This window comes from Lissotriton helveticus, chromosome 6, assembly GCF_964261635.1.
Source record: "Lissotriton helveticus chromosome 6, aLisHel1.1, whole genome shotgun sequence".
In the NCBI taxonomy this organism is placed as follows: domain Eukaryota; kingdom Metazoa; phylum Chordata; class Amphibia; order Caudata; family Salamandridae; genus Lissotriton; species Lissotriton helveticus.
In genome coordinates this window covers 2,118,972,999-2,118,999,365 of record NC_136067.1, presented here as the reverse complement: position 1 = coordinate 2,118,999,365, position 26,367 = coordinate 2,118,972,999, and the positions used below count along the sequence as shown (strand labels likewise).

At 49.7% G+C, this 26,367-nt stretch overlaps 1 protein-coding gene across 3 annotated transcripts in view; it reads left to right on the top strand.

Moving 5' to 3' along the window:
• LOC144764091 (NACHT, LRR and PYD domains-containing protein 3-like) overlaps positions 1–26,367 on the top strand; it is a 337,958-nt gene that overhangs the window by 248,500 nt on the left and 63,091 nt on the right. For 2 of the 3 annotated variants that reach the window (XM_078650248.1, XM_078650249.1), the window contains exons 9-10: positions 337–507; positions 8,190–8,360. The exons of the other annotated variant lie outside the window; for it this stretch is intronic. In XM_078650248.1, coding sequence (XP_078506374.1) covers positions 337–507; positions 8,190–8,360 — 342 coding nt within the window. The remainder of the gene's footprint in view (positions 1–336; positions 508–8,189; positions 8,361–26,367) is intronic. 3 annotated transcript variants of the gene reach the window in all.

The window sequence follows — 26,367 nt, the reverse complement described above, 5'->3', positions numbered from 1 at the left end:
ATCTCAGCAGTGTTCCTGTTCAGAGGGGGCCCGGTCGAGAAGTATGAGTTGACTGTTTCTCCTGTCACTCCTCCTCTGTAGCCATCCTCACTGTACCACCTCCCTCTTCTCTCTTTTTTACTCCTCACCTCCTGCCCCACCCCTCCTCACTTCTCGTTACCCACCTAACTCATTCATAGCTGTAAGTAATCACTCCTTCGCCCCATGCCTTCCTCTTATCTTCACACTCCTCCATGTCACTGCTCATCCATAGCTCTCCACACTGTTTCCTGCTTCTCGTCCCTGTCCTTCTCACCCTCACACATTCTCATGTCTATGTTTCTCTGTTTCCTGCAGGCTAGGGGGATGTGATCTCACCCGATCATGCTGCACCGAGCTCTCCGCCGCCCTTGGTGTGAACCGGTCACTCTACGAGCTCCACCTGGCATTCAATCACCTGGAGGATTCGGGTGTGACAGAACTGTGTGAAGGATTGAAACACCCCGGAAGCAAACTGCAGAAGTTGGTGTATGTATTGATTCACGTCATACTGCGAGGGGGTAAGATGGCTTGGTGATCTGTGCCAGCCAGATGCTTGCAAGCCACAGGATTGAATCCTGGCATGGCTGGCTCAACGTTTCACTTTTCCAAGATGGGCAAAGTTAGATAGCGCCTGTCACGTCAATTAAGTGCCTGGAAATATTTCCGTATGTAGTAAGTGCTATGTGTAGTGACTTTGGTAATTTTTGTGTGTGTGTTGATTTAGAGTAATGCTTTGATTACTTTTTGTTAATCTTCATGACTCCGATTCCTTGTTCCTGGATTACTTACAGGTAATCTTCGTTACTCTGATTCCTCATTCCTGGATTATTTACCGGTAATCTACATTACTCTGATTCCTTATTCCTGGATTACTTATGGTAATGTTTATTACTCTGATTCCTTATTTATAAATTATTTACTGTAATCTTCTTTACTCTTGGATTACTTACCAGTAATCTTCATTACTCTGATTTCTTATTCCTGAATTATTTACCAGTAATCTTCATTACCCTGATTACTTGATTACTTACCAGCAATCTTTATTACTCTGATTCCTTATGCCTGTGTTACTTACCAGCAATCTTTATTACTCTGATTCCTTATGCCTGGGTTACTTACCAGCAATCTTTATTACTCTGATTCCTTATGCCTGGGTTACTTACCAGCAATCTTTATTACTCTGATTCCTTATGCCTGGGTTACTTACTGGTAATCTTTATTACTCCAATTGCTTATTCCTGGATTACTTACCGATAATCTTTATCACTCTGATTCCTTATTCCTACTTTACTTTCGGGTAATCTTAATTACTCTTGGGTTACTTACCCGTAATCTTCATTCCTCCGAATCCTTATTCCTTGTCCCATTGCTTAGTATTTGCATTTTGTGAGGAGAAGCAAGCTGTAGCCAAGAGTGGTCTTTCCCATGGGTTGTTGACCAGGGTCAGGTAGGGCTCTGTTCCAGTTGTGTTTCTGTAATGGCATACCCACGTAGAGTCGCTGTATTTCCCCTCTCTGGGGGCATTGGTAATTAGGATATGAATCTTTGGAGTGTTCCCCTTGGAGATGAATGAGATGGCGTGATCAGCTCTGGTCTTCCAAGGGCTTCAGTGTTTCTCTTGATGTGTCAGGGCCAGGGGGTCATATGCCCCATATCACATGCTAAGCCGTCGGCTATGGTTTCCTGACTCAGGGGCCATGGTTGTTTTCCCATATTGATGCCCATAGAAGCAAGGGTGCTAGTTTTATACAATAGTATGTCTTATGTGAGGTCTAATTCCTTAAGAAGCAAACAAGGAGGACATGAGGGAAGGAGGCCAAGTAAGGAACTGCAACATCCACTTCCCTCGAGCTGTAGCCAGGTACAGTAGTCCCAAAGAGCAGCCCCATAAATCACTAGCGATAGGCATTTTCCTGCACATATTTCAAATAAGGCTGAATTTGTTTGTTCCCGAAACTCTTCGGAAAACAAAGAAATCCCAACAGAGTGTTCGAATCTGAGGCATCTGTTTGAGAGATATTGTGTTCATAACAGAAGGAATCAAATGTCACCCCCAGATATGGGAATTCATTCACCCTTTCAGCGTGCTTACCCTTGATAACAGTTGGGCCTAGTCTTGAATGATTATGGGCCACGCCATGGGCCTTTGAGATGTTATTATAAAGATCCGGGCTATCCAGGAATATAACAAGGTTATTGATCTGACTTCTGAGCCCACTGGGAGTTTGTGAGAGCGAGGGAGCTTTGTCGCCAATGGTAATGCAGGGCGGGCATTGAGAGAGGACCTTTGACATCCCTGAAGAGAGCATGAAAGCATCCAGACCCTTATAGTATAAACGGGATGAAAGGGGGGGTCACAACACAGCCTTGATGGTCTCCCCACCCTAACTCAATGCTTTCTTTCTAGATATCCACAGGGACCCTCCTGTGCTGTGATTACTTCATACAGCTCAGATCTCAAGGGTTATCCATTGATGTATCTCACCATTCTGTCCCCAAGCAGTAGACTACCTTAAAGTGCTCCACCCACAAATCAGCATTATTCACCCCAAACCCCTTCTGTTGCCAAACCTTGTGTTTATTTGAGTTTCCCAGGAGCCTCTTGTGGCTTTATCCCTCCTGGCTCTTACATAAATTTAACAAGTTTCCTGTCTCATCGCGGACTCCTTCCTTCTAATGATCAGTTTGTGTTCTTCCCTCAGATTGACTGTGTGCGTCTGATTTCTAGGATTAATATTTAGGACCCCACACAGGTGCCCAGTGGCGCCCCGAGCCCTCTTCTTTGAACCCGTTCAGAGGAGCCTTCTTTGGGCTTTTCATGGGGTCAAGAAAGAAGTTTCAAAATATTGATGTAAAATAGCAAAGGTGTGCATGAAGGACGCGCTAGGTTGGTATTTAGATAGTTGATAAGTGCAAACCAAACCCAGATTCGCTCTAATGTAGAGGAGAGCAAAGCTGGAATGTGGACAGCCCCCATCTAAGCCTCCACCCCCTCTCACTAGGACCAGCTCAGTTATATGTGTAGGCCCCCACCTGAACCTTCACCCCCTCTCCACCGGGACCAGCTCAGTTATATGTGGAAAGCCCCCGATCTGAGTCACCCCCTCTCCACTAGGACCAGCTCAGTTATATGTGGAGAGCCCCCACCTGAGTCTTCACCCCCTCTCACTAGGACCAGCTCAGTTATATGTGGAGCCCCCACCTGAACCTTCACCCCCTCTCCACCGGGACCAGCTCAGTTATATGTGGAGCCCCCCATCTGAGCCTTCACCCCTCTTCACTAGGACCAGCTCAGTTATATGTGGAGCCCCCATCTGAGCCTTCACCCCCTCTCCACTAGGACCAGCTCAGTTATATGTGGAGAGCCCCCCCCACACGAGCCTTCACCCCCTCTCCACTAGGACCAGCTCAGTTATACATGGAGAGCCCCCCCCCCACACGAGCCTTCACCCCCTCTCCACTAGGACCAGCTCAGTTATACATGGAGAGCCCCTCCATCTGAGCCTTCACCCTCTCTCCACTAGGACCAGCTCAGTTATATGTGGACAGCCCCCGATCTGAGTCACCCCCTCTCCACTAGGACCAGCTCAGTTATATGTGGAGAGCCCCCACCTGAGTCTTCACCCCCTCTCACTAGGACCAGCTCAGTTATATGTGGAGCCCCCCCTGAGCATTTACCCCCTCTCCACCGGGACCACCTCAGTTATATGTGGAGAGCCCCCACCTGAGTCTTCACCCCCTCTCACTAGGACCAGCTCAGTTATATGTGGACAGCCCCCCATCTTAGCCTTCACCCCCTCTCCACTAGAACCACCTCAGTTACATGTGGAGCCCCCCATCTGAACCTTCACCCCCTCTCCACCGGGACCACCTCAGTTATATGTGGAGGCCCCCACCTGAGCCTTTACCCCCTCTCCACCGGGACCACCTCAGTTATATGTGGAGGCCCCCACCTGAGCCTTCACCCCCTCTCCACTAGGACCAGCTCAGTTATATGTGGAGCCCCCCCTGAGCATTTACCCCCTCTCCACCGGGACCACCTCAGTTATATGTGGAGAGCCCCCACCTGAGTCTTCTCCCCCTCTCACTAGGACCAGCTCAGTTATATGTGGACAGCCCCCCGTCTTAGCCTTCACCCCCTCTCCACTAGAACCACCTCAGTTACATGTGGAGCCCCCCATCTGAACCTTCACCCCCTCTCCACCGGGACCACCTCAGTTATATGTGGAGGCCCCCACCTGAGCCTTTACCCCCTCTCCACCGGGACCACCTCAGTTATATGTGGAGGCCCCCACCTGAGCCTTCACCCCCTCTCCACTAGGACCAGCTCAGTTATATGTGGAGCCCCCCCTGAGCATTTACCCCCTCTCCACCGGGACCACCTCAGTTATATGTGGAGGCCCCCACCTGAGCCTTCACCCCCTCTCACTAGGACCAGCTCAGTTATATGTGGAGCCCCCCCTGAGCCTTTACCCCCTCTCCACCGGGACCACCTCAGTTACATGTGGAGCCCCCCATCTGAACCTTCACCCCCTCTCCACCGGGACCACCTCAGTTATATGTGGAGCCCCCACCTGAGCCTTTACCCCCTCTCCACCGGGACCACCTCAGTTATATGTGAAGGCCCCCACCTGAGTTTTCACCCCCTCTCACTAGGACCAGCTCAGTTATACATGGAGAGCCCCCCCCCCCCATCTGAGCCTTCACCCCCTCTCCACTGGGACCAGCTCAGTTATACATGGAGAGCCGAGCACCCCACCTGAGCCTTCACCCCCTCTCCACCAGGATCAGCTCAGTTATATGTGGAGAGCCCCCCCCCCACCTGAGCCTTCACCCACCTCCACCAGGATCAGCTCAGTTATACGTGGAAAGCCCCCCCCCCCACCTGAGCCTTCACTTACCTCCACCAGGATCAGCTCAGTTATACGTGGAAAGCCCCCCCCCCCCCACCTGAGCCTTCACCCCCTCTCCTCTGTGACCAGCTCATTTATTCCCGTCTCCAATGAGCCCATGGTTCTGCCTGCCAGGCAGAAGGGGCAGTTTGTTTGGACTGTGATAAAGTGACCCATTTGTTTCTGAATCTCCAGACTGGACGTACGTGTTTAGAATCCAAGATGTAAAGATATAGGGCCAGATTTAAATTTCAGCAGGTGGGTTACTCTGTCATAACGGTGACATATTTCCCAGTTGGGCGGAAATATAAATCCTTTAGGATTCATATTTCGACAAACAGGATGTCAGTCAGCCTTGTGACAGACTAACTCGTCCGCCGATATCTAATTCCGGCCCATAGTCTATGATAGTGCCCAGACTGCATCCAATCAAGGGTGAGATTTGATTGTCAGTGTCTCCCACAAATTCAGCAGAGTTGTAAAGATGGAAATCTAATACTTTTTTATACAACTTTGCTTCCCCATGATCTGTCTTGTGGTGGTAGGAAACCTCTTAATTGGTTTGAAAGAGGTCAAGGAGACGGGTCTTGAACCCACCTTATCATTAAAATCACTGATCACCCAGGAGGAGGCGCCTGTTTCCAAGAAGGACGCGGCAGCCATTTTGAAATTTCCGTCTGTCTCTGCTAATGTCAATGCTTGGGTAGAGTCATGGGCGGGTGACACAAATAAATTACTGAATACATCTCCTCTTCATAAATTTAAATCCATCTACAGATAGTTACATTGGTTAAATATTTGCATCCTGTGATGTTGCTTTTTGGCTGTGCTCTACCCACAGCATTGCTTGAAAGAGCCTTTTTCTAGGGACTGGATAGCTACTGTTCCCTGGCACCATCACAGCGAGGGTGAGGCCACATATATATCAGCAGAAATGTTTGTCGAGGGGAGCCTTTGGAACAAGAACACCCTGATCTGTGTTCAAGGCAGTGATGTCTACTCTAGGTTGTGGCCGGTGTGTATGACCTGGTGTGAACGTCGACCTCCAGGCTCCCAGGAGGATGGCCTTCTCCTCATGCAGGTGCAGCTGGGATGAATTCCGGGGTGACCAGGGCTCCCAGGAGGATGGCCTTCTCCTCATACAGGTGCAGCTGGGATGAATTCAGGGGTGACCGGGGCTCCCAGGAGGATGGCCTTCTCCCCATGCAGGTCTAGCTGAGACGCTGAGATGCATGAAGGGGTGATCTGGGTTCCTAGGAGGATGGCCTGCTCCTCATGCAGGTCTAGCTGAGACGCTGAGATGAATTCAGGGGTGACCGGGGCTCCCAGGAGGATGGCCTTCTCCCCATGCAGGTCTAGCTGAGACGCTGAGATGAATGCAGGGGTGACCTGGGCTCCCTGGAGGATGGCCTTCTCCCCATGCAGGTCTAGCTGAGACGCTGAGATGAATGCAGGGGTGACCGGGGCGTCCCAGGAGGATGGCCTTCTCCTCATGCAGGTCTAGCTGAGATGCATGAAGGGGTGATCTGGGCTCCCAGGAGGATGGCCTGCTCCTCATGCAGGTCTAGCTGAGACGCTGAGATGAATTCAGGTGTGACCGGGGCTCCCTGGAGGATGGCCTTCTCCTCATGCAGGTCTAGCTGAGACGCTGAGATGAATGCAGGGGTGACCTGGGCTCCCTGGAGGATGGCCTTCTCCTCATGCAGGTCTAGCTGAGATGCTGAGATGAATGCAGGGGTGACCGGAGCGTCCCAGGAGGATGGCCTTCTCCTCATGCAGGTCTAGCTGAGATGCATGAAGGGGTGATCTGGGCTCCCAGGAGGATGGCCTGCTCCTCATGCAGGTCTAGCTGAGACGCTGAGATGAATTCAGGGGTGACCGGGGCTCCCAGGAGGATGGCCTTCTCCCCATGCAGGTCTAGCTGAGACGCTGAGATGAATTCAGGGGTGACCGGGGCTCCCAGGAGGATGGCCTCCTCCCCATGCAGGTCTAGCTGAGATGCTGAGATGAATTCAGGGGTGACCGGGGCTCCCAGGAGGATGGCCTTCTCCTCATGCAGGTCTAGCTGAGATGCTGAGATGAATGCAGGGGTGACCGGGGCTCCCAGGAGGATGGCCTTCTCCCCATGCAGGTCTAGCTGAGATGCTGAGATGCATGCAGGGGTGACCTGGGCTCCCTGGAGAATGGCCTTTTCCCCATGCAGGTCTAGCTGAGACGCTGAGATGAATGCAGGGGTGACCTGGGCTCCCAGGAGGATGGCCTTCTCCCCATTCAGGTCTAGCTGAGATGCATGAAGGGGTGATCTGGGCTCCCAGGAGGATGGCCTGCTCCTCATGCAGGTCTAGCTGAGACGCTGAGATGAATTCAGTGGTGACCGGGGCTCCCAGGAGGATGGCCTTCTCCTCATGCAGGTTTAGCCGTGATGCTGAGATGCATGCAAGGGTGACCGGGGCTCCTAGGAGGATGGCCTTCGCTTCATGCAGGTCTGGCCGTGATGCTGAGATGAATGCAGGGGTGACCGGGGCTCCCAGGAGGATGGCCTTCTATACATGCAGGTCTAGCTGAGATGCTGAGATGAATTCAGGGGTGACCGGGGCTACCAGGAGGATGGCCTTCTCCTCATGCAGGTCTAGCCGTGATGCTGAGATGAATGCAGGGGTGACCGGGGCTCCCAGGAGGATGGCCTTCTATACATGCAGGTCTTGCTGAGATGCTGAGATGAATTCAGGGGTGACCGGGGCTCCCAGGAGGATGGCCTTCTCCCCATACAGGTCTAGCTGAGATGCGGATATGAATGCAGGGGTGACCTGGGCTCCCAGGAGGATGGCCTTCTCTTCATGCAGGTCTAGCCGTGATGCTGAGATGCATGCAGGGGTGACCGGGGCTCCCATGAGGTTCTCCTTCTCCTCATGCAGGTCTAGCTGAGATGCATGCAGGGGTGACCGGGGCTCCCAGCAGGATGGCCTTCTCCCCATGCAGGTCTAGCTGAGATGCTGAGATGAATTCAGGGGTGACCGGGGCTCCCAGGAGGATGGCCTTCTCCCCATGCAGGTCTAGCTGAGAAGCATGCAGGGGTGACCGGGGCTCCATGGAGAATGGCCTTCTCCCCATGCAGGTCTAGCTGAGATGCTGAGATGAATTCAGGGGTGACCTGAGCTCCTAGGAGGATGGCCTTCTCCCCATGCAGGTCTAGCTGAGATGCTGAGATGCATGCAGGGGTGACTGGCCTCCCTGAAGACGTCATTGTCCCACACTCAATGTCTTTGTCGTTGACAGGTTGGCGGGCTGCGACTTAACAGGTTCCTGTTTCAAGGCACTTGCTGCAGTGCTCTCTGTGCAGCGACACCTGACGCACTTGGATGTTGGCGGGAATGATCTCAACGACGCATGCCTGGAGCAGCTGTGTGAAGGATTAAAGCACGAAGCTTGCGTGTTGCACACTCTTGTGTGAGTATTCTTTTTCATTGTGATAGTTTGTGTTCTTACCACCATGGTTCTCCCTCAGACATGCAACATTTTGCTCTTCTGCAGTGACCCTTCACACTGCTCATAAGTCCATTGTGAGTGTCCTTGTATGTAGGTACAGGCATTGTGTAGTTGTGTATGTAAGTCCAGGCGTTGTCTGTTTGTAGGTAAAAGCTTTGTGTGTTTGTAGGTACAGGCATTGTGTGTTCGTATGTGTAGGTACAGGGGTTGTCTGTTTGTAGGTACAGCAATTGTGGGTTCTTACATGTAGGTACAGGCATTGTGTGTTTGTAGGTACAGGCATTGTGTGCTTGTATATGTAGGTACAGGCATTGTGTTGTTGTGTATGCAGGTCCAGGCGTTGTCTGTTTGTAGGTACAGACATTGTAGGTTTTTTATATGGAGGTACAGGCATTGCGTATTTGTGTATATAGGTCTAGACTTTGTGTGTTTGTAGGTATAGGTATTGTGTGTTTGTGTAAGTCCAGGCATTGTCTGTTTGTAGGTACAGGCATTGTGGCTTGTATCTGTAGGTACAGGCATTGTGCGCTTGTATATGTAGGTACATCCATTGTGCACTTGTATATGTAGGTACAATCATTGTGTATTTGTGTATATAGGTCTAAACTTTGTGTGTTTGTAGGTATAGGTATTGTGTGTTTTTGTATGTAAGTCCAGGCACTGTCTGTTGGTAGGTACAGGCATTGTGGCTTGTATCTGTAGGTACTGGCATGTTGTGCTTGTATATGCAGGTACAGGCATTGTGTGCTTGTATATGTACGTACAGGCATTGTGCACTTGTATATGTAGGTACAGGCATTGTGCGCTTGTATATGTAGGTACAGGAATTTTTGTTTGTAGGGTCAGGCCTTGTGTTCTTGTATATGTAGGTGCAGGCATTGTGTTTGTAGGGGCAGACATTGTGTTCTTGTAAATGTAGGTACAGGCATTGTGTTTGTAGGGGCAGGCTGTGTGTTCTTGTATATGTAGGTACAGGCATTGTGTACTTGTAGGTACAGGCATTGTGTATGATGGGGCAGGCATTGTGTGCTTGTATATGTAGGTACAGGCATTGTGTTTGTAGGGGCAGGCATTGTGTGCTTGTATATGTAGGTACAGGCATTGTGTTTGTAGGGGCAGGCATTGTGTGTGTGTATATTTAGGTACAGGCATTTGTGTTTGTAGGGGCAGGCTTTGTGTTCTTGTATATGTAGGTACAGGCAGTGGTACTCGGGGCTAACATGCCCTTCTCTGAGAGTTTTCATGTGTGATTCCTGCTGCAGTATTAATCATAGGCAACGCTCAGTAGGCACTTTCATTCATAGCCAGGGCCTATACTTGTGTGCCTGGAGTTACTCAGACATCAGAATAATTACCCATAATCCTGGCTGGAACTGGTGCCAATACAACATGATCTGGTCGCTCCAGACTTCAGATCTCTCCTGGAATGTCGAGGTGAACCTTTAACTTCTTTCACAATGTGTCCCTCATTCCCACAGGCACTGTTGAAGCTTTGAGTACAGAGGGGCACTTACCTGATTTCAGCTTCATGTTATAAGTGAATCTTTTGACCTTTCTTAGCTTCTCAGAAAAGAACTGTCAGTATTCCTATTTTTTAGACAGATACCTTAACACTCACAAGAAAATTACTTGTTGAGGATGGGCGGGGTGTAAAAGTATGTGTAAATCTCTCTGCACCCCACCTCAAAAAACGTAGAGCATCCTTCACAACAGAAGTGGTGGCTTCATGTGGGCTATTTAACTTGAAGGGCAACTTGTCCCTAAAATCTCCAAACACTTCCAGGTCTTTGCTGGATGTAAACGTCCCCGCATAGGACTTACTAGGAGAGACCACAGGAAGCTTTTCAACCCCCCCGCTACCATCAAAGTATATGGTGACCCAGAGTCCGCTATCCAACACGCTTCAACATTCTCCACCACCAAGGGCCCCTTACGCCCCACGGGTATCTCTGCCTTCTTGTTTCTCTGCAGCCACTTTCATATCCCTGGAGTCCACTTCCAGGCCCCAGAGGCACTTTATTTTCACATTTCAAACATGTCATGTCTCACCATTGATAAGTCTTCACATTGCCTCGGTGCATTCTATTTCCACTTAGAGAAGAACATTGTCCCTCCCTCCCTTAGTACCCTTCTTTTATTTATGACCTCGCTCTTTATTTTGTTTGCGCACACACACTGACCCCTTCATCAAAGTCCTATCATTCTCAAATCTGCTACCAATAGCTACCACGTATCCCAAAGTGGGATCCTCTGTGGAGGAAAGTCAGCCCTGTCTTTCTTGCTGTTTGTTTTTCCACCTACTGATCCCTTATAATTTCTCCTTAAAATATCCCATCATTGAGAGCAGATGTCAAGGCCCTGAGTGTAGTCATCCATTTGTGCCTCCAGCAGCTGTCCATGCCTTGAGCGTTCCTCGTCTTGTTATCCATTGGTTCATACAGCAGTTGTCAAGGCCCTGAGTGTAGTCATCCATTGGTTCATCCAGCAGCTGTCAATGCCTTGAGCGTTCCTCTCTTGACTTCCATTGGTTCATACAACAGTTGTCAAGGCCCTGCACATTCCCTTCTAGTCACTCATTGGCTCCTCCCGCAGCTGTTATGTCGTTGAGCGTTCTCGTCTTGCCATCCATTGGTTCATCCATCAGCTGTCAAGGCCCTGCACGTTCCCATCCAGTCACCCATTGGTGCATCCAGCAGATGTTAAGGCCTTGAGCGTTTCCGTCTTATTATCCATTCGTTCTTCAAGCTGGGGAAGTCCTAGAAGGGCCGGAGGGTTCACCTCTGCTGGAGGCTCCTAGACGGGCCAGAGGGCTCCGCTCTGCTGTGGGACTCCTAGAAGAGCCAGAGGGCTCCCCTCTGCTGTGGGACTCCTAGAAGGGCTGGAGAGCTCACCTGTGCTGATCGACTCTATAGGGGCTGGAGGACTCACCTCTGCTGTGTGACTCATAGAAGGGCCAGAGTACTCACTTCTGCTGGTGTAGTCCTAAAAGGGCTGGAGAGCTCACCTGTGCTGTGGGACTTCTAGAAGGGATGGAGGGCTCACCTATGCTGGTGTAGTTCTAGAAGGGTGAGGGCTCACTTCTGCTGGCGTATTCCTAGAAGGGCCAGAGTGCTCACATCTGCTGTGGGACTCCTTAGAAGGGACGGAGGGCTCACCTCTGCTGGGGGACACCCAGGAGGGCCACACGAGGCAGAGCGAGGGGTATGTTCCCAGCACCTGTTTTCCAGGAACACTCATGATGTTAACTTTTGTAATGATCATTGCTTTGCCTAACTATTGATGAGCCATGACTTGAACCCGAATTAGGTTGGTCCCTTGAATTGTATTATTAAGGTACCTCATTGAAAGATCATCAGAGTGATTGGCTCATTTTCCATAACCAATCACCCATGTAGATAGTGCATCAAGATAGGTCCTGAAGAATTGCCAAGTGATTTACACACATACGACAAGAAACATGTTGACCATGACTACACACATAGAGACACCTTCGACCATCATAATCAGCGGTTTCTCTATTCTGGTTTTAATTGAGACAAGTTGGCTCGCAGATTCAAATTCATGTCTTGCCTTGCCTCATTTTATTTCTCCTCACATCACCTCACATCTACACCACTAGGCCCCTCACATGCACCTCACCTGTACAGCTTGGGGAAAAAATCTCCGACAAAGAGCCCCTCATAGTGTGCCCGTCAGGCATTGCAGTGCCGGCCTGACAAGGAGCAAGCCCTATGATAAAGCAAGACACCCAAATAGGTGTGTGAGGGCCCAACTTCCCAAATTGGAAGACACCCACACTCCACTACTGAGTAAGGGTGTTGATCAACCTAGCCTCCTTCACTACTTTCCCCACCCTACAGGAACTCCATACTCCTTTGGTGCTACATTGTAGTCCTAGAAGGGCCAGAGGGCTCACCTCTGCTGTAGGACTCCAAGAAGGGCCGGAGGGCTCAGATCTGCTCTAGGACTTCTAGAAGGGCCAGAGGGCTCACCTCTGCTGCGGGACTCCTAAAGGGGCCAGAGGGCTCACCTCTGCTGCGGGACTCCTAAAGGGGCCGGAGGGCTCACCTCTGCTGCGGGACTCCTAGAAGGGCCAGAGAGCTCACCTCGGCTGGGGGACTCATAGAAGGGCTGGAGGGTTCGCCTATGTTGTGGGACTTCTAAAGGGGCCAGAGGGCTCACCTCTGATGTGGGACTCCAAGAAGGGCCTGAGGGCTCACCTCTGCTGTGGGACTCAGAAGGGCCTGAGAGCTCACCACTGCTGTGGGACTCCTAGAAGGGCCGGAGGGCTCACCTCTGCTGCGAAACTCCTAAAGGGGCCAGAGGGCTCACCACTGCTGCAGGACTCCTAGAAGGACTGGAGGGCTCAACTCTTCAGTGGGACTCCTAGAAGGGCCGGAGGGCTCACCTCTGCTGCGAAACTCCTAAAGGGGCCAGAGGGCTCACCACTGCTGCAGGACTCCTAGAAGGACTGGAGGGCTCAACTCTTCAGTGGGACTCCTAGAAGGGCCGGAGGGCTCACCTCTGCTGTGGGACTCAGAAGGGCCTGAGAGCTTACCACTGCTGTGGGACTCCTAGAAGGGCCGGAGGGCTCACCACTGCTGTGAGACTCCTAGAAAGGCCGGAGGGCTCACCTCGGCTGGGGGACTCATAGAAGGGCTGGAGGGTTCACCTATGTTGTGGGACTTCTAAAGGGGCCAGAGGGCTCACCTCTGATGTGGGACTCCAAGAAGGGCCGGAGGGCTCACCACTGCTGTGGGACTCCTAGAAGGGCCGGAGGGCTCACCACTGCTGTGGGACTCCTAGAAAGGCCGGAGGGCTCACCTCGGCTGGGGGACTCATAGAAGGGCTGGAGGGTTCACCTATGTTGTGGGACTTCTAAAGGGGCCAGAGGGCTCACCTCTGCTATGGGACTTCAAGAAGGGCTGGAGGGCTCAACTCTTCTAAAGGGAACAAATAACACTACGGTGGGGGAGGACCTAGGGGAATTTTATAGACCTAGCTCTGAGTACAGTCCCCAAAGAGTCAGATAATAACAACAGGTATCAGAGGATACCCACCCAACAGACCCCAGCCCCTTACTTAACTATAGGTCAACATGGTGAACACAAAGCCTCTCTAGTGGATGAGGAAAATACCCATCAGTCACCACTCGAATCCGCCCTTCATCATTTGGGATTTATCCGGACCACCCGTCTGAGAAAGTTTGTATTACAGTCAAAGGAAGACCTGGTGGTTAGGAGGTCCCCTTTGTTGTGCCAATTACAGTGTGGTCTACCACTCAATCTTGATGAGTGGAGAAAGATCATGGAACTGGGGTGTGCAGTGCATATAACTGTGAGTGAAGAAAAGAAACCAAAAAAGGGTGTGCTAAAATTGGTTTAGAGAGCACAGAACAACCTTTATTCAGTGGATGCTCTCAATACCAAGATTAAAAAGTATTTCCTGAGGCAGTCAAGTTAGGTAGACCGTCTAAGGTGAAGTCAGGTCGACATGTTTCAGCAATGATGGACTATTGCGTCCTTGCTTTCATCAGGACCAGGAAAAATAAAGCTGGTGCTACTGCACGAAGGTGAAAAAATAAGAAGAATTACAAAGTGACAACAAGAAATGTGAGGAAAACAAGTGCAAAAAGTCACCTGTAGGATCCAAATGCCATTACAGTTAGTGTTGTTCACTGTGGAGTAAAGAAAAGGAAGTGAGTGTCAGATAAGGTTATCTACACCCTTCGAACTCTAAAGTTAGTCCATCATATATGGATCAACAGAAATGTCCCACCCAACTGATGTTGACACACGCTCTATCTTTGTCAGAGGGTCAGTTGCATTATATTTGGAGATACATATTATGATCCAAACATTGTACAATTCTTACCTTTATCTGTAAGGTAGGACAGCCTCACCCCACCTGGCAGTGGCTCAGGGGAAAAGTGAAGCACCGCTCTAAAAAACATGTAAAGCACATGTTTAAATAGTGTGCAAAACAACTTACATACACCTCCCTCCTCTCAGTGACCGAAAGAAAGCAAATCTTAAACTGACAAATAGTACTCCGGTTTTTAGCGTTAAGTGATTGAATCTAAAAAGGGCTTCCTTTAGTTTTAAGGCCCCTTAAAAACGGAGTACGGCAGCGGGAAAGATTCCATGCACCCGAATCATGAGGCTCCTCTCACCTGTCCGTCGGTGCTCCGTGGCCGGCGTCCTAGCCGACTGGGGAGGTACCGAACGGCAGGAACAGAGCTGTTTATCAAGCGTGCTCTGATAGGCAGCGGGGCCACGTGGTGTCTACAGTTACGCAATGTCATTGGCTCCTCACGCGTGGCATCACTATCAGCCTTTCCTTTGGATCCTCACTATCCAACAATAGTTCTGATAGGCGGCCAAGAAACCTAACGATGGGAATGTTTAGGTGACACTGCCGGTATTAAAAAGATGTATTTACTGTCAGTGTTGTCTAGGTAACCAGTGCTAGATTTATTTTAACAACGTTACGCAAAGCACAACGATGTGACTGGATGTGTCAGAAACCCGATCGGATGATTGTGATCGTATCCGGCACTGTCCTGAATACACTGCGTGAGGATATAAGAGTTAACTGGACTTAATATTAGCTGAAAACATCACGCTCTGTATGGCTAAAGTCGATGTCTAGGTAAAAAATGGGCATATAGAACAGCCAAGGAGATTTTCATAAACCAGGATAACAGATGATATGGATATTAAACAAATTGGCAGAGCTATTCAAATTGAAACAGACAAATTCATTTGGTTAGTAACATCACACATGAATTGTCTGTGAGGGAACCTACAGGGTGGACCATGGAATGTCATCATTCAGACCTTCACGATGTGTATTGAGTTTCAGTACCCATTTTTGTTCTTTGACCAATAGATACTTCGCCAAATCCGCTGTGTGTGAAGGAATAAAGGGTTGTTCTAAAACGGTCCATTGGAACTCAGTAGCAAGATGCTTGGCTTCTAAAAAATGGGTGGTTAATTTAGTGGCCTGTCTTGCACATCGAATGGTACTTTTATGCTCCGATATCCTTTGACTGTAATACAAACTTTCTCAGATGGGTGGTCCGGATGAATCACAAATGATGAAGGGCGGACTTCTAAAGGGGCCAGAGGGCTCACCTCTGCTGTGGGACTCCAAGAAGGGCCTGAGGGCTCACCTCTGCTATGGGTCTCAGAAGGGCCTGAGAGCTCACCACTGATGTGGGACTCCTAGAAGGGCCGGAAGGCTCACCACTGCTGTGGGACTCCTAGAAGGGCCGGAGGGCTCACCTCGGCTGGGGGACTCATAGAAGGGCCGGAGGGTTCACCTCTGCTGTAGGACTCAAAGAAGGGCCGGAGGGCTCACCTCTGCTCTAGGACTTCTAGAAGGGCCAGAGGGCTCACTTCTGCTGCAGGACTCCTAAAGGAGTCAGAGGGCTCACCACTGCTGTGGGACTCCTAAAAGGGCCGGAGGGCTCACCTCGGCTGCAGGACTCATAGAAGAGCCAGAGGACTCCCCTCTGCTGTGGGACTCCTAGAAGGGCCGGAGGGCTCAACTCTTCAGTAGAACTCCTAGAAGGGCTTGAGGGCTCAACTCTTCAGTGGGACTCCTAGAAGGGCCGGAGGGCTCACCTCGGCTGGGGGACTCATAGAAGGGCTCACCCCTGCTGTGGGACTCCTAGAAGGGCCGGAGTACTCACCTCAGCTGTTGGACTCCTAGAAGGACTGGAGGGCTCACCTCTGCTGTAGGACTCATAGAAGAGCCAGAGGACTCCCCTCTGCTGTGGGACTCCTAGAAGGGCCAGAGGGCTCACCTCTGCTGGGGGACTCCCAGAAGGGCCAGAGGGCTCACCACTGCTGTGGGACTCCTAAAAGGGCCGGAGGGCTCACCTCGGCTGCAGGACTCATAGAAGAGCCAGAGGACTCCCCTCTGCTGTGGGACTCCTAGAAGGGCCGGAGGGCTCACCTCGGCTGGGGGACCCATAGAAGGCCTCACCCCTGCTGTGGGACTCCTAGAAGGGCCAGAGTACTCACCTCATCTGTTGGACTCCTAGAAGGACTGGAGGGCTCACCTCTGCTGTGGGACTCATAGAAGCACCAGAGGGCTCACCTCTGCTATGGGACTCATAGAAGCACCATGGGGATCCCCTCTGCTGTGGGAGTCATAGAAGCACCAGAGGGCTCTCCTCTGCTGTGGGACACCTAGAAGGGCAGGAGGGCTCATCTCTGCTGGTGTGGTCCTGGACGGACTGGAGAGCTCACCTCTGCTGGTGTAGTGCTAGAAGGGCCAGACTGCTCACCTCTGCTGTAGGATTCATATAAGGGCCCAGGGACTCACCTGTGCTGTGGGACTCATTGTGCATCTGTAGATGTCGCTGCACATCTGTGGACATAACGCCTCATCTGTGGACATCACTGCACATATGTAGGCATTATTGCACGTCTGTGAACATTACTGCTCGTTTGTGGACATCATTGCGCTTCTACGGACATCACTGCACATCTGTGGACATCATTGAACATCTGTGGACATCATTGCGCATCTATGGACATCACCACATCTGTGGACATCATTGAACATCTGTGGACATCATTGCACATCTGTGGACACCATTCTCCATCTGTGGACATCATTCCACATCTATGGACATCACTGCACATCACTGCACATCTGTGGACATTACTACACATCTGTGGACATCACTGCACATCTGTGAACATCATGCCACATCTGTGAACTTCACGGAACATCTGTGGACATCACTGCACATCTGTAGGCCTTACTGCACATCTGTGGACAAGTGGAGGTGGAGAAGTGTGGCTCAGGGGTTAGAGGCGGCAGACCCGGAAGCTGAGATCGGCCCTGGACCAGGGTTCAATTCCCCGCCTCGGCGGGCCTTGGGCTAAAAATTCCACGGACTCGATAATTCTCGCTCCGGTGCCTTCTCGACTCACGGGTTCACACTCTGCGACTCTGGGCAATAGCTTGCTTAATCTCCACAACGGCCCCTCGCGGCGGGATGCCTGACTTTCACCTTGTGGATACCCTGCCGGGGTTATCTCACAGGGGAATACCAGGACGGGTTCCCTAAGCAAGCGCCGGGAAACCCTTTGCGGGTAGCTGTGCGCTATATAAGCTCAAATACATTTACATCATTGCACATCTGTTGGCATTACTGCACATCTGTGGACATCACTGTACATTTGTGGACATCATTACGCATCTTTTGATATCACTGCACATCTGTGGACATCACTGCGCATCCGTGGAAACACTGTCGTATCAGTGGACATCACTGCATGTCTGTGGACATCACTGTGCATCTGTGGACATCACAGCACATATGTGGACATTATTCCACATCTTTGGACATCACTGCACATCTGTGGACATCACTGTTTGTCTGTAGACATACCTGCACGTCTGTGGACATCACTGTATGTCTGTGGACATCACTGCAGATTTGTGGCCATCACTGCAGCTCTGTGGACATCAATGCACATCTGTGGACATCACTGTGTGTCTGTGGCCTTCACTGCAGATCCGAGGACATCACTGTAGATCTGTAGACATCACTGCAGATCTGTGGACATCCCTGCATGTATGTGGACACCACTGCAGATCTGTGGACATCACTGTGTTTCTGTGGCCTTCACTGCACATCTGTGGACATCACTGCTTGTCTGTGGACATACCTGCACTTCTGTGGACATCACTGTGTGTCTGTAGACATCACTGCAGATCTATGGACATTACTGCAGATCTGTAGACATCACTGAAGATCTGTAGACATCACTGCTTGTCTGTGGACATACCTGCAAGTCTGTGGACATCACTGTGTGTCTGTGGACATCACTGCAGATATGTGAACATCAATGCATTTCTGTGGACATCACTGCACATCTGTGGACATCACTGCATATCTGTGGACATCACTGCAGATCTGTGGACATTACTGCAGATCTGTGGACATCACTGCATTTCTATGGACATCACTGAATATCTGTGGACATCACTGCATGTCTGTGGACACCACTGCAGATCTGTGGACATACCAGCACATCGATGGATGTCACTGTGTGTCTGTGGCCTTCACTGCACATCTGTGGACATCACTTCTTGTCTGTGGACATACCTGCATGTCTGTGGACATCACTGTATGTCTGTGGACATCACTGCAGATCTATGGACATCACTGCAGATCTTTGGACATCACTGCAGATCTGTGGGCATCACTGCATTTCTGCGGACATCACTGTACTTCTGTGGACATCACTGCTTGTCTGTGGACATCACTGCACATCTGTGGACATCACTGTGTGTCTGTGGACATCACTGCATGTCTATGGACATCACAGTATTTCTGTGGACATCACTGCACTTCTGTGGACATCACTGTGTGTCTGTGGCCTTCACTGCACATCTGTGGACATCACTGTAGATCTGTGGACATAACTCCTCATCCGTGGCATCATTGCACATCTGTGGACATCACTGCACATCTGTGGACATCACTGCACGTATGTGTGCATTATTGCACCTCTGTTGATATCACTGCTCGTTTGTGGACATCATTGCACATCTATAGACATCACTCCACATCTGTGGACCTCATTGTGCATCTATGGACATCACTGCATATCTGTGGACATCATTGAACATTTGTGGACATCATTGCACATCTGTGGACACCATTCCCCATCTGTGGACATCATTCCACATCTATGGACATCACTGCACATCTCTGGACAATACTACACATCTGTGGACATCACTGGTCATCTGTGGACATCACTGCACATCTGTGGAACACACTATGCATCAGTGGACATCACTGCATGTCTGTGGACATCACTGTGCATCTGTGGACTTCACAGCACATCTGTGGACATCACTGCAGATCTGTGGACATCACTGCACATCTGTGGGCATCACTGCATTTCTGCGGACATCAATGTACTTCTGTGGACATCACTGCTTGTCTGTGGACATCACTGCACATCTGTGGACATCACTGTGTGTCTGTGGACATCACTGCATGTCTATGGACATCACTGTATTTCTGTGGACATCACTGCACATCTGTGGACATCACTGTGTGTCTGTGGCCTTCACTGCACATCTGTGGACATCACTGTGGATCTGTGGACATAACTCCTCATCCGTGGCATTATTGCACATCTGTGGACATCACTGCACATCTGTGAACATCACTGCACATCTGTGGACATCACTGCACATATGTGTGCATTATTGCACCTCTGTTGATATCACTGCTCGTTTGTGGACATCATTGCACATCTATAGATATCACTCCACATCTGTGGACATCATTGTGCATCTATGGACATCACTGCATATCTGTGGACATCTTGAACATCTGTGGACATCATTGCACATCTGTGGACACCATTCCCCATCTGTGGACATCATTCCACATCTATGGACATCACTGCACATCTGTGAACATCATTCCACATCTGTGAACTTCACTGCAAATCTGTGGACATCACTGCACATCTGCAGGCCTTACTGCACATCTGTGGACATCACTGCACATCTGTAGGCATTACTGCGCATCTTTGGAAACACTGTGGTATCAGTGGACATCACTGCATGTCTGTGGACATCACTGTGCATCTGTGGACATCACAGCACATCTGTGGACATTATTCCACATCTTTGGACATCACTGCACATCTGTGGACATCACTGTGTGTCTGTGGCCTTCACTGCAGATCCGAGGACATCACTGTAGATCTGTAGACATCACTGCAGATCTGTGGACATCCCTGCATGTATGTGGACACCACTGCAGATCTGTGGACATCACTGTGTTTCTGTGGACATCACTGCACATCTGTGGACATCACTGTGCGTCTGTGGCCTTCACTGCACATCTGTGGACATCACTGCTTGTCTGTGGACATACCTGCACGTCTGTGGACATCACTGTGTGTCTGTGGACATCACTGCAGATCTGTGGACATTACTGCAGATCTGTGGACATCACTGCAGATCTGTGGACATCACTGCTTGTCTGTGGACATACCTGCACATCTGTGGACAACACTATGTGTCTGTGGACATCACTGCAGATATGTGGACATCAATGCATTTCTGTGGACATCACTGCACATCTGTGGACATCACTGCACATCTGTGGACATCACTGCAGATCTGTGGACATTACTGCAGATCTGTGGACATCACTGCATTTCTGTGGACATCACTGAATATCTGTGGACATCACTGCATGTCTGTGGACACCACTGCAGATCTGTGGACATACCGGCACATCTATGGATGTCACTGTGTGTCTATGACCTTCACTGCACATCTGTGGACATCACTTCTTGTCAGTGGACATACCTGCATGTCTGTGGACATCACAGTGTGTCTGTGGACATCACTGCAGATCTATGGACATCAGTGCAGATCTGTGGACATCACTGCAGATCTGTGGGCATCACTGCATTTCTGCGGACATCAAGGTACTTCTGTGGACATCACTGCTTGTCTGTGGATATCACTGCACATCTGTGGACATCACTGTGTGTCTGTGGACATCACTGCATGTCTATGGACATCACTGTATTTCTGTGGACATCACTGCACATCTGTGGACATCACTGTGTGTCTGTGGCCTTCACTGCACATCTGTGGACATCACTGTAGATCTGTGGACATAACTCCTCATCCGTGGCATCATGGCACATCTGTGGACATCACTGCACATCTGTGAACATCACTGCACATCTGTGGACATCACTGCACGTATGTGTGCATTGTTGCACCTCTGTTGATATCACTGCTCGTTTGTAGACACCATTGCACATCTATAGATATCACTCCACATCTGTGGACATCATTGTGCATCTATGGACATCACTGCATATCTTTGGACATCATTGAACATTTGTGGGCATCATTGCACATCTGTGGACACCATTCCCCATCTGTGGACATCATTCCACATCTATGGACATCACTGCACATCACTGCACATCTCTGGACAATACTACGCATCTGTGGACATCACTGCTCATCTGTGGACATCACTGCACATCTGTGGAAAACACTGTGCATCAGTGGACATCACTGCATGTCTGTGGACATCACTGTGCATCTGTGGACTTCACAGCACATATGTGGACATCATTCCACATATTTGGACATCACTCTACATCTGTGGACATCACTGCACAACTGGGGGCATAATTGCACATATTTGGACATCACTGCAAATCTGTGGACATCACTGCTGTCTGTGGACAAACCTGCATGTCTGTGGACATCACTGTTTCTGTGTGGACACCACTGCAGATCTATGGACATCACTGCATTACTGTGGACATCACTGCACATCTGTGGACATCCATGCAGATCTGTGGACATCACTGCAGATCTGTGGACATCACTGTGTGTCTGTGGCCTTCTCTGCATATCTGTGGACATCACTGTAGATCTGTGGACATAACTCCTCATCTGTGGGCATCATTGCACATCTGTAGACATCGCTGCACATCTGTGGACATCACTGCACATCTGAGGACATCACTGCACATCTGTAGAAATCATTGCACATATGTGTGCATTATTGCATGTGTGTGGACATCACTGCAGATCTGTGGACATCACTGTATTTCTGTGGACATCACTGAATATCTGTGGACATCACTGCATGTCTGTGGACACCACTGCAGATCTGTGGACATACCGGCACATCTATGGATGTCACTTTGTGTCTATGACCTTCACTGCACATCTGTGGACATCACTTCTTGTCTGTGGACATACCTGCATGTCTGTGGACATCACAGTGTGTCTGTGGACATCACTGCAGATCTATGGACATCAGTGCAGATCTGTGGACATCACTGCAGATCTGTGGGCATCACTGCATTTCTGCGGACATCAAGGTACTTCTGTGGACATCACTGCTTGTCTGTGGATATCACTGCACATCTGTGGACATCACTGTGTGTCTGTGGACATCACTGCACATCTGTGGACATCACTGTAGATCTGTGGACATAACTCCTCATCCGTGGCATCATTGCACATCTGTGGACATCACTGCACATCTGTGAACATCACTGCACATCTGTGGACATCACTGCACGTATGTGTGCATTGTTGCACCTCTGTTGATATCACTGCTCGTTTGTAGACATCATTGCACATCTATAGATATCACTCCACATCTGTGGACATCATTGTGCATCTATGGACATCACTGCATATCTTTGGACATCATTGAACATTTGTGGGCATCATTGCACATCTGTGGACACCATTTCCCATCTGTGGACATCATTCCACATCTATGGACATCACTGCACATCACTGCACATCTCTGGACAATACTACGCATCTGTGGACATCACTGCTCATCTGTGGACATCACTGCACATCTGTGGAAAACACTGTGCATCAGTGGACATCACTGCATGTCTGTGGACATCACTGTGCATCTGTGGACTTTACAGCACATATGTGGACATCATTCCACATATTTGGACATCACTCTATATCTGTGGACATCACTGCACAACTGGGGGCATAATTGCACATATTTGGACATCACTGCAAATCTGTGAACACCCCTGCTGTCTGTGGACAAACCTGCATGTCTGTGGACATCACTGTGTGTGTGTGGACACCACTGCAGATCTATGGACATCACTGCATTACTGTGGACATCACTGCACATCTGTGGACATACATGCAGATCTGTGGACATCACTGCAGATCTGTGGACATCACTGTGTGTCTGTGACCTTCTCTGCATATCTGTGGACATCACTGTAGATCTGTGGACATAACTCCTCATCTGTGGGCATCATTGCACATCTGTGGACATCGCTGCACATCTGTGGACATCACTGCACATCTGAGGACATCACTGCACATCTGTAGAAATCATTGCACATATGTGTGCATTATTGCATGTGTGTGAACATCACTGCACATCTGTGGACATCACTGCACATGTGTGGACATGACTGCGCATCTGTGGAAAACATTGTCCATCAGTGGACATCACTGCATGTCTGTGGACATCACTGTGCATCTATGGACATCACTGCACATATGGGGGCATCATTGCACATCTGTGGACATCATTCCACATATTTGGACATCACTGCAGCTCTGTGGACATCAATGCACATCTGTGGACATCACTGTGTGTCTGTGGCCTTCACTGCAGATCCGAGGACATCACTGTAGATCTGTAGACATCACTGCAGATCTGTGGACATCCCTGCATGTATGTGGACACCACTGCAGATCCGTGGACATCACTGTGTTTCTGTGGCCTTCACTGCACATCTGTGGACATCACTGCTTGTCTGTGGACATACCTGCACTTCTGTGGACATCACTGTGTGTATGTGGACATCACTGCAGATCTATGGACATTACTGCAGATCTGTGGACATCACTGCAGATCTGTAGACATCACTGCTTGTCTGTGGACATACCTGCAAGTCTGTGGACATCACTGTGTGTCTGTGGACATCACTGCAGATATGTGAACATCAATGCATTTCTGTGGACATCACTGCACATCTGTGGACATCACTGCATTTCTGTGGACATCACTGCAGATCTGAGGACATTACTGCAGATCTGTGGACATCACTGCATTTCTATGGACATCACTGAATATCTGTGGACATCACTGCATGTCTGTGGACACCACTGCAGATCTGTGGACATACCAGCACATCGATGGATGTCACTGTGTGTCTGTGGCCTTCACTGCACATCTGTGGACATCACTTCTTGTCTGTGGACATACCTGCATGTCTGTGGACATCACTGTGTGTCTGTGGGCATCACTGCAGATCTATGGACATCACTGCAGATCTTTGGACATCACTGCAGATCTGTGGGCATCACTGCATTTCTGCGGACATCACTGTACTTCTGTGGACATCACTGCTTGTCTGTGGACATCACTGCACATCTGTGGACATCACTGTGTGTCTGTGGACATCACTGCATGTCTATGGACATCACAGTATTTCTGTGGACATCACTGCACTTCTGTGGACATCACTGTGTGTCTGTGGCCTTCACTGCACATCTGTGGACAGCACTGTAGATCTGTGGACATAACTCCTCATCCGTGGCATCATTGCACATCTGTGGACATCACTGCACATCTGTGGACATCACTGCACATCTGTGGACATCACTGCACGTATGTGTGCATTATTGCACCTCTGTTGATATCACTGCTCGTTTGTGGACATCATTGCACATCTATGGACATCACTCCACATCTGTGGACATCATTGTGCATCTATGGACATCACTGCATATCTGTGGACATCATTGAACATTTGTGGACATCATTGCACATCTGTGGACACCATTCCCCATCTGTGGACATCATTCCACATCTATGGACATCACTGCACATCTCTGGACAATACTACACATCTGTGGACATCACTGGTCATCTGTGGACATCACTGCACATCTGTGGAACACACTGTGCATCAGTGGACATCACTGCATGTCTGTGGACATCACTGTGCATCTGTGGACTTCACAGCACATCTGTGGACATCACTACAGATCTGTGGACATCACTGCACATCTGTGGGCATCACTGCATTTCTGCGGACATCAATGTACTTCTGTGGACATCGCTGCTTGTCTGTGGACATCACTGCACATCTGTGAACATCACTGTGTGTCTGTGGACATCACTGCATGTCTATGGACATCACTGTATTTCTGTGGACATCACTGCACATCTGTGGACATCACTGTGTGTCTGTGGCCTTCACTGCACATCTGTGGACATCACTGTAGATCTGTGGACATAACTCCTCATCCGTGGCATCATTACACATCTGTGGACATCACTGCACATCTGTGAACATCACTGCACATCTGTGGACATCACTGCACATATGTGTGCATTATTGCACCTCTGTTGATATCACTGCTCGTTTGTGGACATCTTTGCACATCTATAGATATCACTCCACATCTGTGGACATCATTGTGCATCTATGGACATCACTGCATATCTGTGGACATCTTGAACATCTGTGGACATCATTGCACATCTGTGGACACCATTCCCCATCTTTGGACATCATTCCACATCTATGGACATCACTGCACATCTGTGAACATCATTCCACATCTGTGAACTTCACTGCACATCTGTGGACATCACTGCACATCTGCAGGCCTTACTGCACATCTGTGGACATCACTGCACATCTGTAGGCATTACTGCGCATCTTTGGAAACACTGTGGTATCAGTGGACATCACTGCATGTCTGTGGACATCACTGTGCATCTGTGGACATCAAAGCACATCTGTGGACATTATTCCACATCTTTGGACATCACTGCACATCTGTGGACATCACTCTGTGTCTGTGGCCTTCACTGCAGATCCGAGGACATCACTGTCGATCTGTAAACATCACTGCAGATCTGTGGACATCCCTGCATGTATGTGGACACCACTGCAGATCTATGGACATCACTGTGTTTCTGTGGACATCACTGCACATCTGTGGACATCACTGTGCGTCTGTGGCCTTCACTGCACATCTGTGGACATCACTGCTTGTCTGTGGACATACCTGCACGTCTGAGGACATCACTATGTGTCTGTGGACATCACTGCAGATATGTGGACATCAATGCATTTCTGTGGACATCACTGCACATCTGTGGACATCACTGCACATCTGTGGACATCACTGCACATCTGTGGACATCACTGCAGATCTGTGGACATTACTGCAGATCTGTGGACATCACTGCAGATCTGTGGATATCACTGCAGATCTGTGGACATCACTGCTTGTCTGTGGACATACCTGCACATCTGTGGACATCACTATGTGTCTGTGGACATCACTGCAGATATGTGGACATCAATGCATTTCTGTGGACATCACTGCACATCTGTGGACATCACTGCAC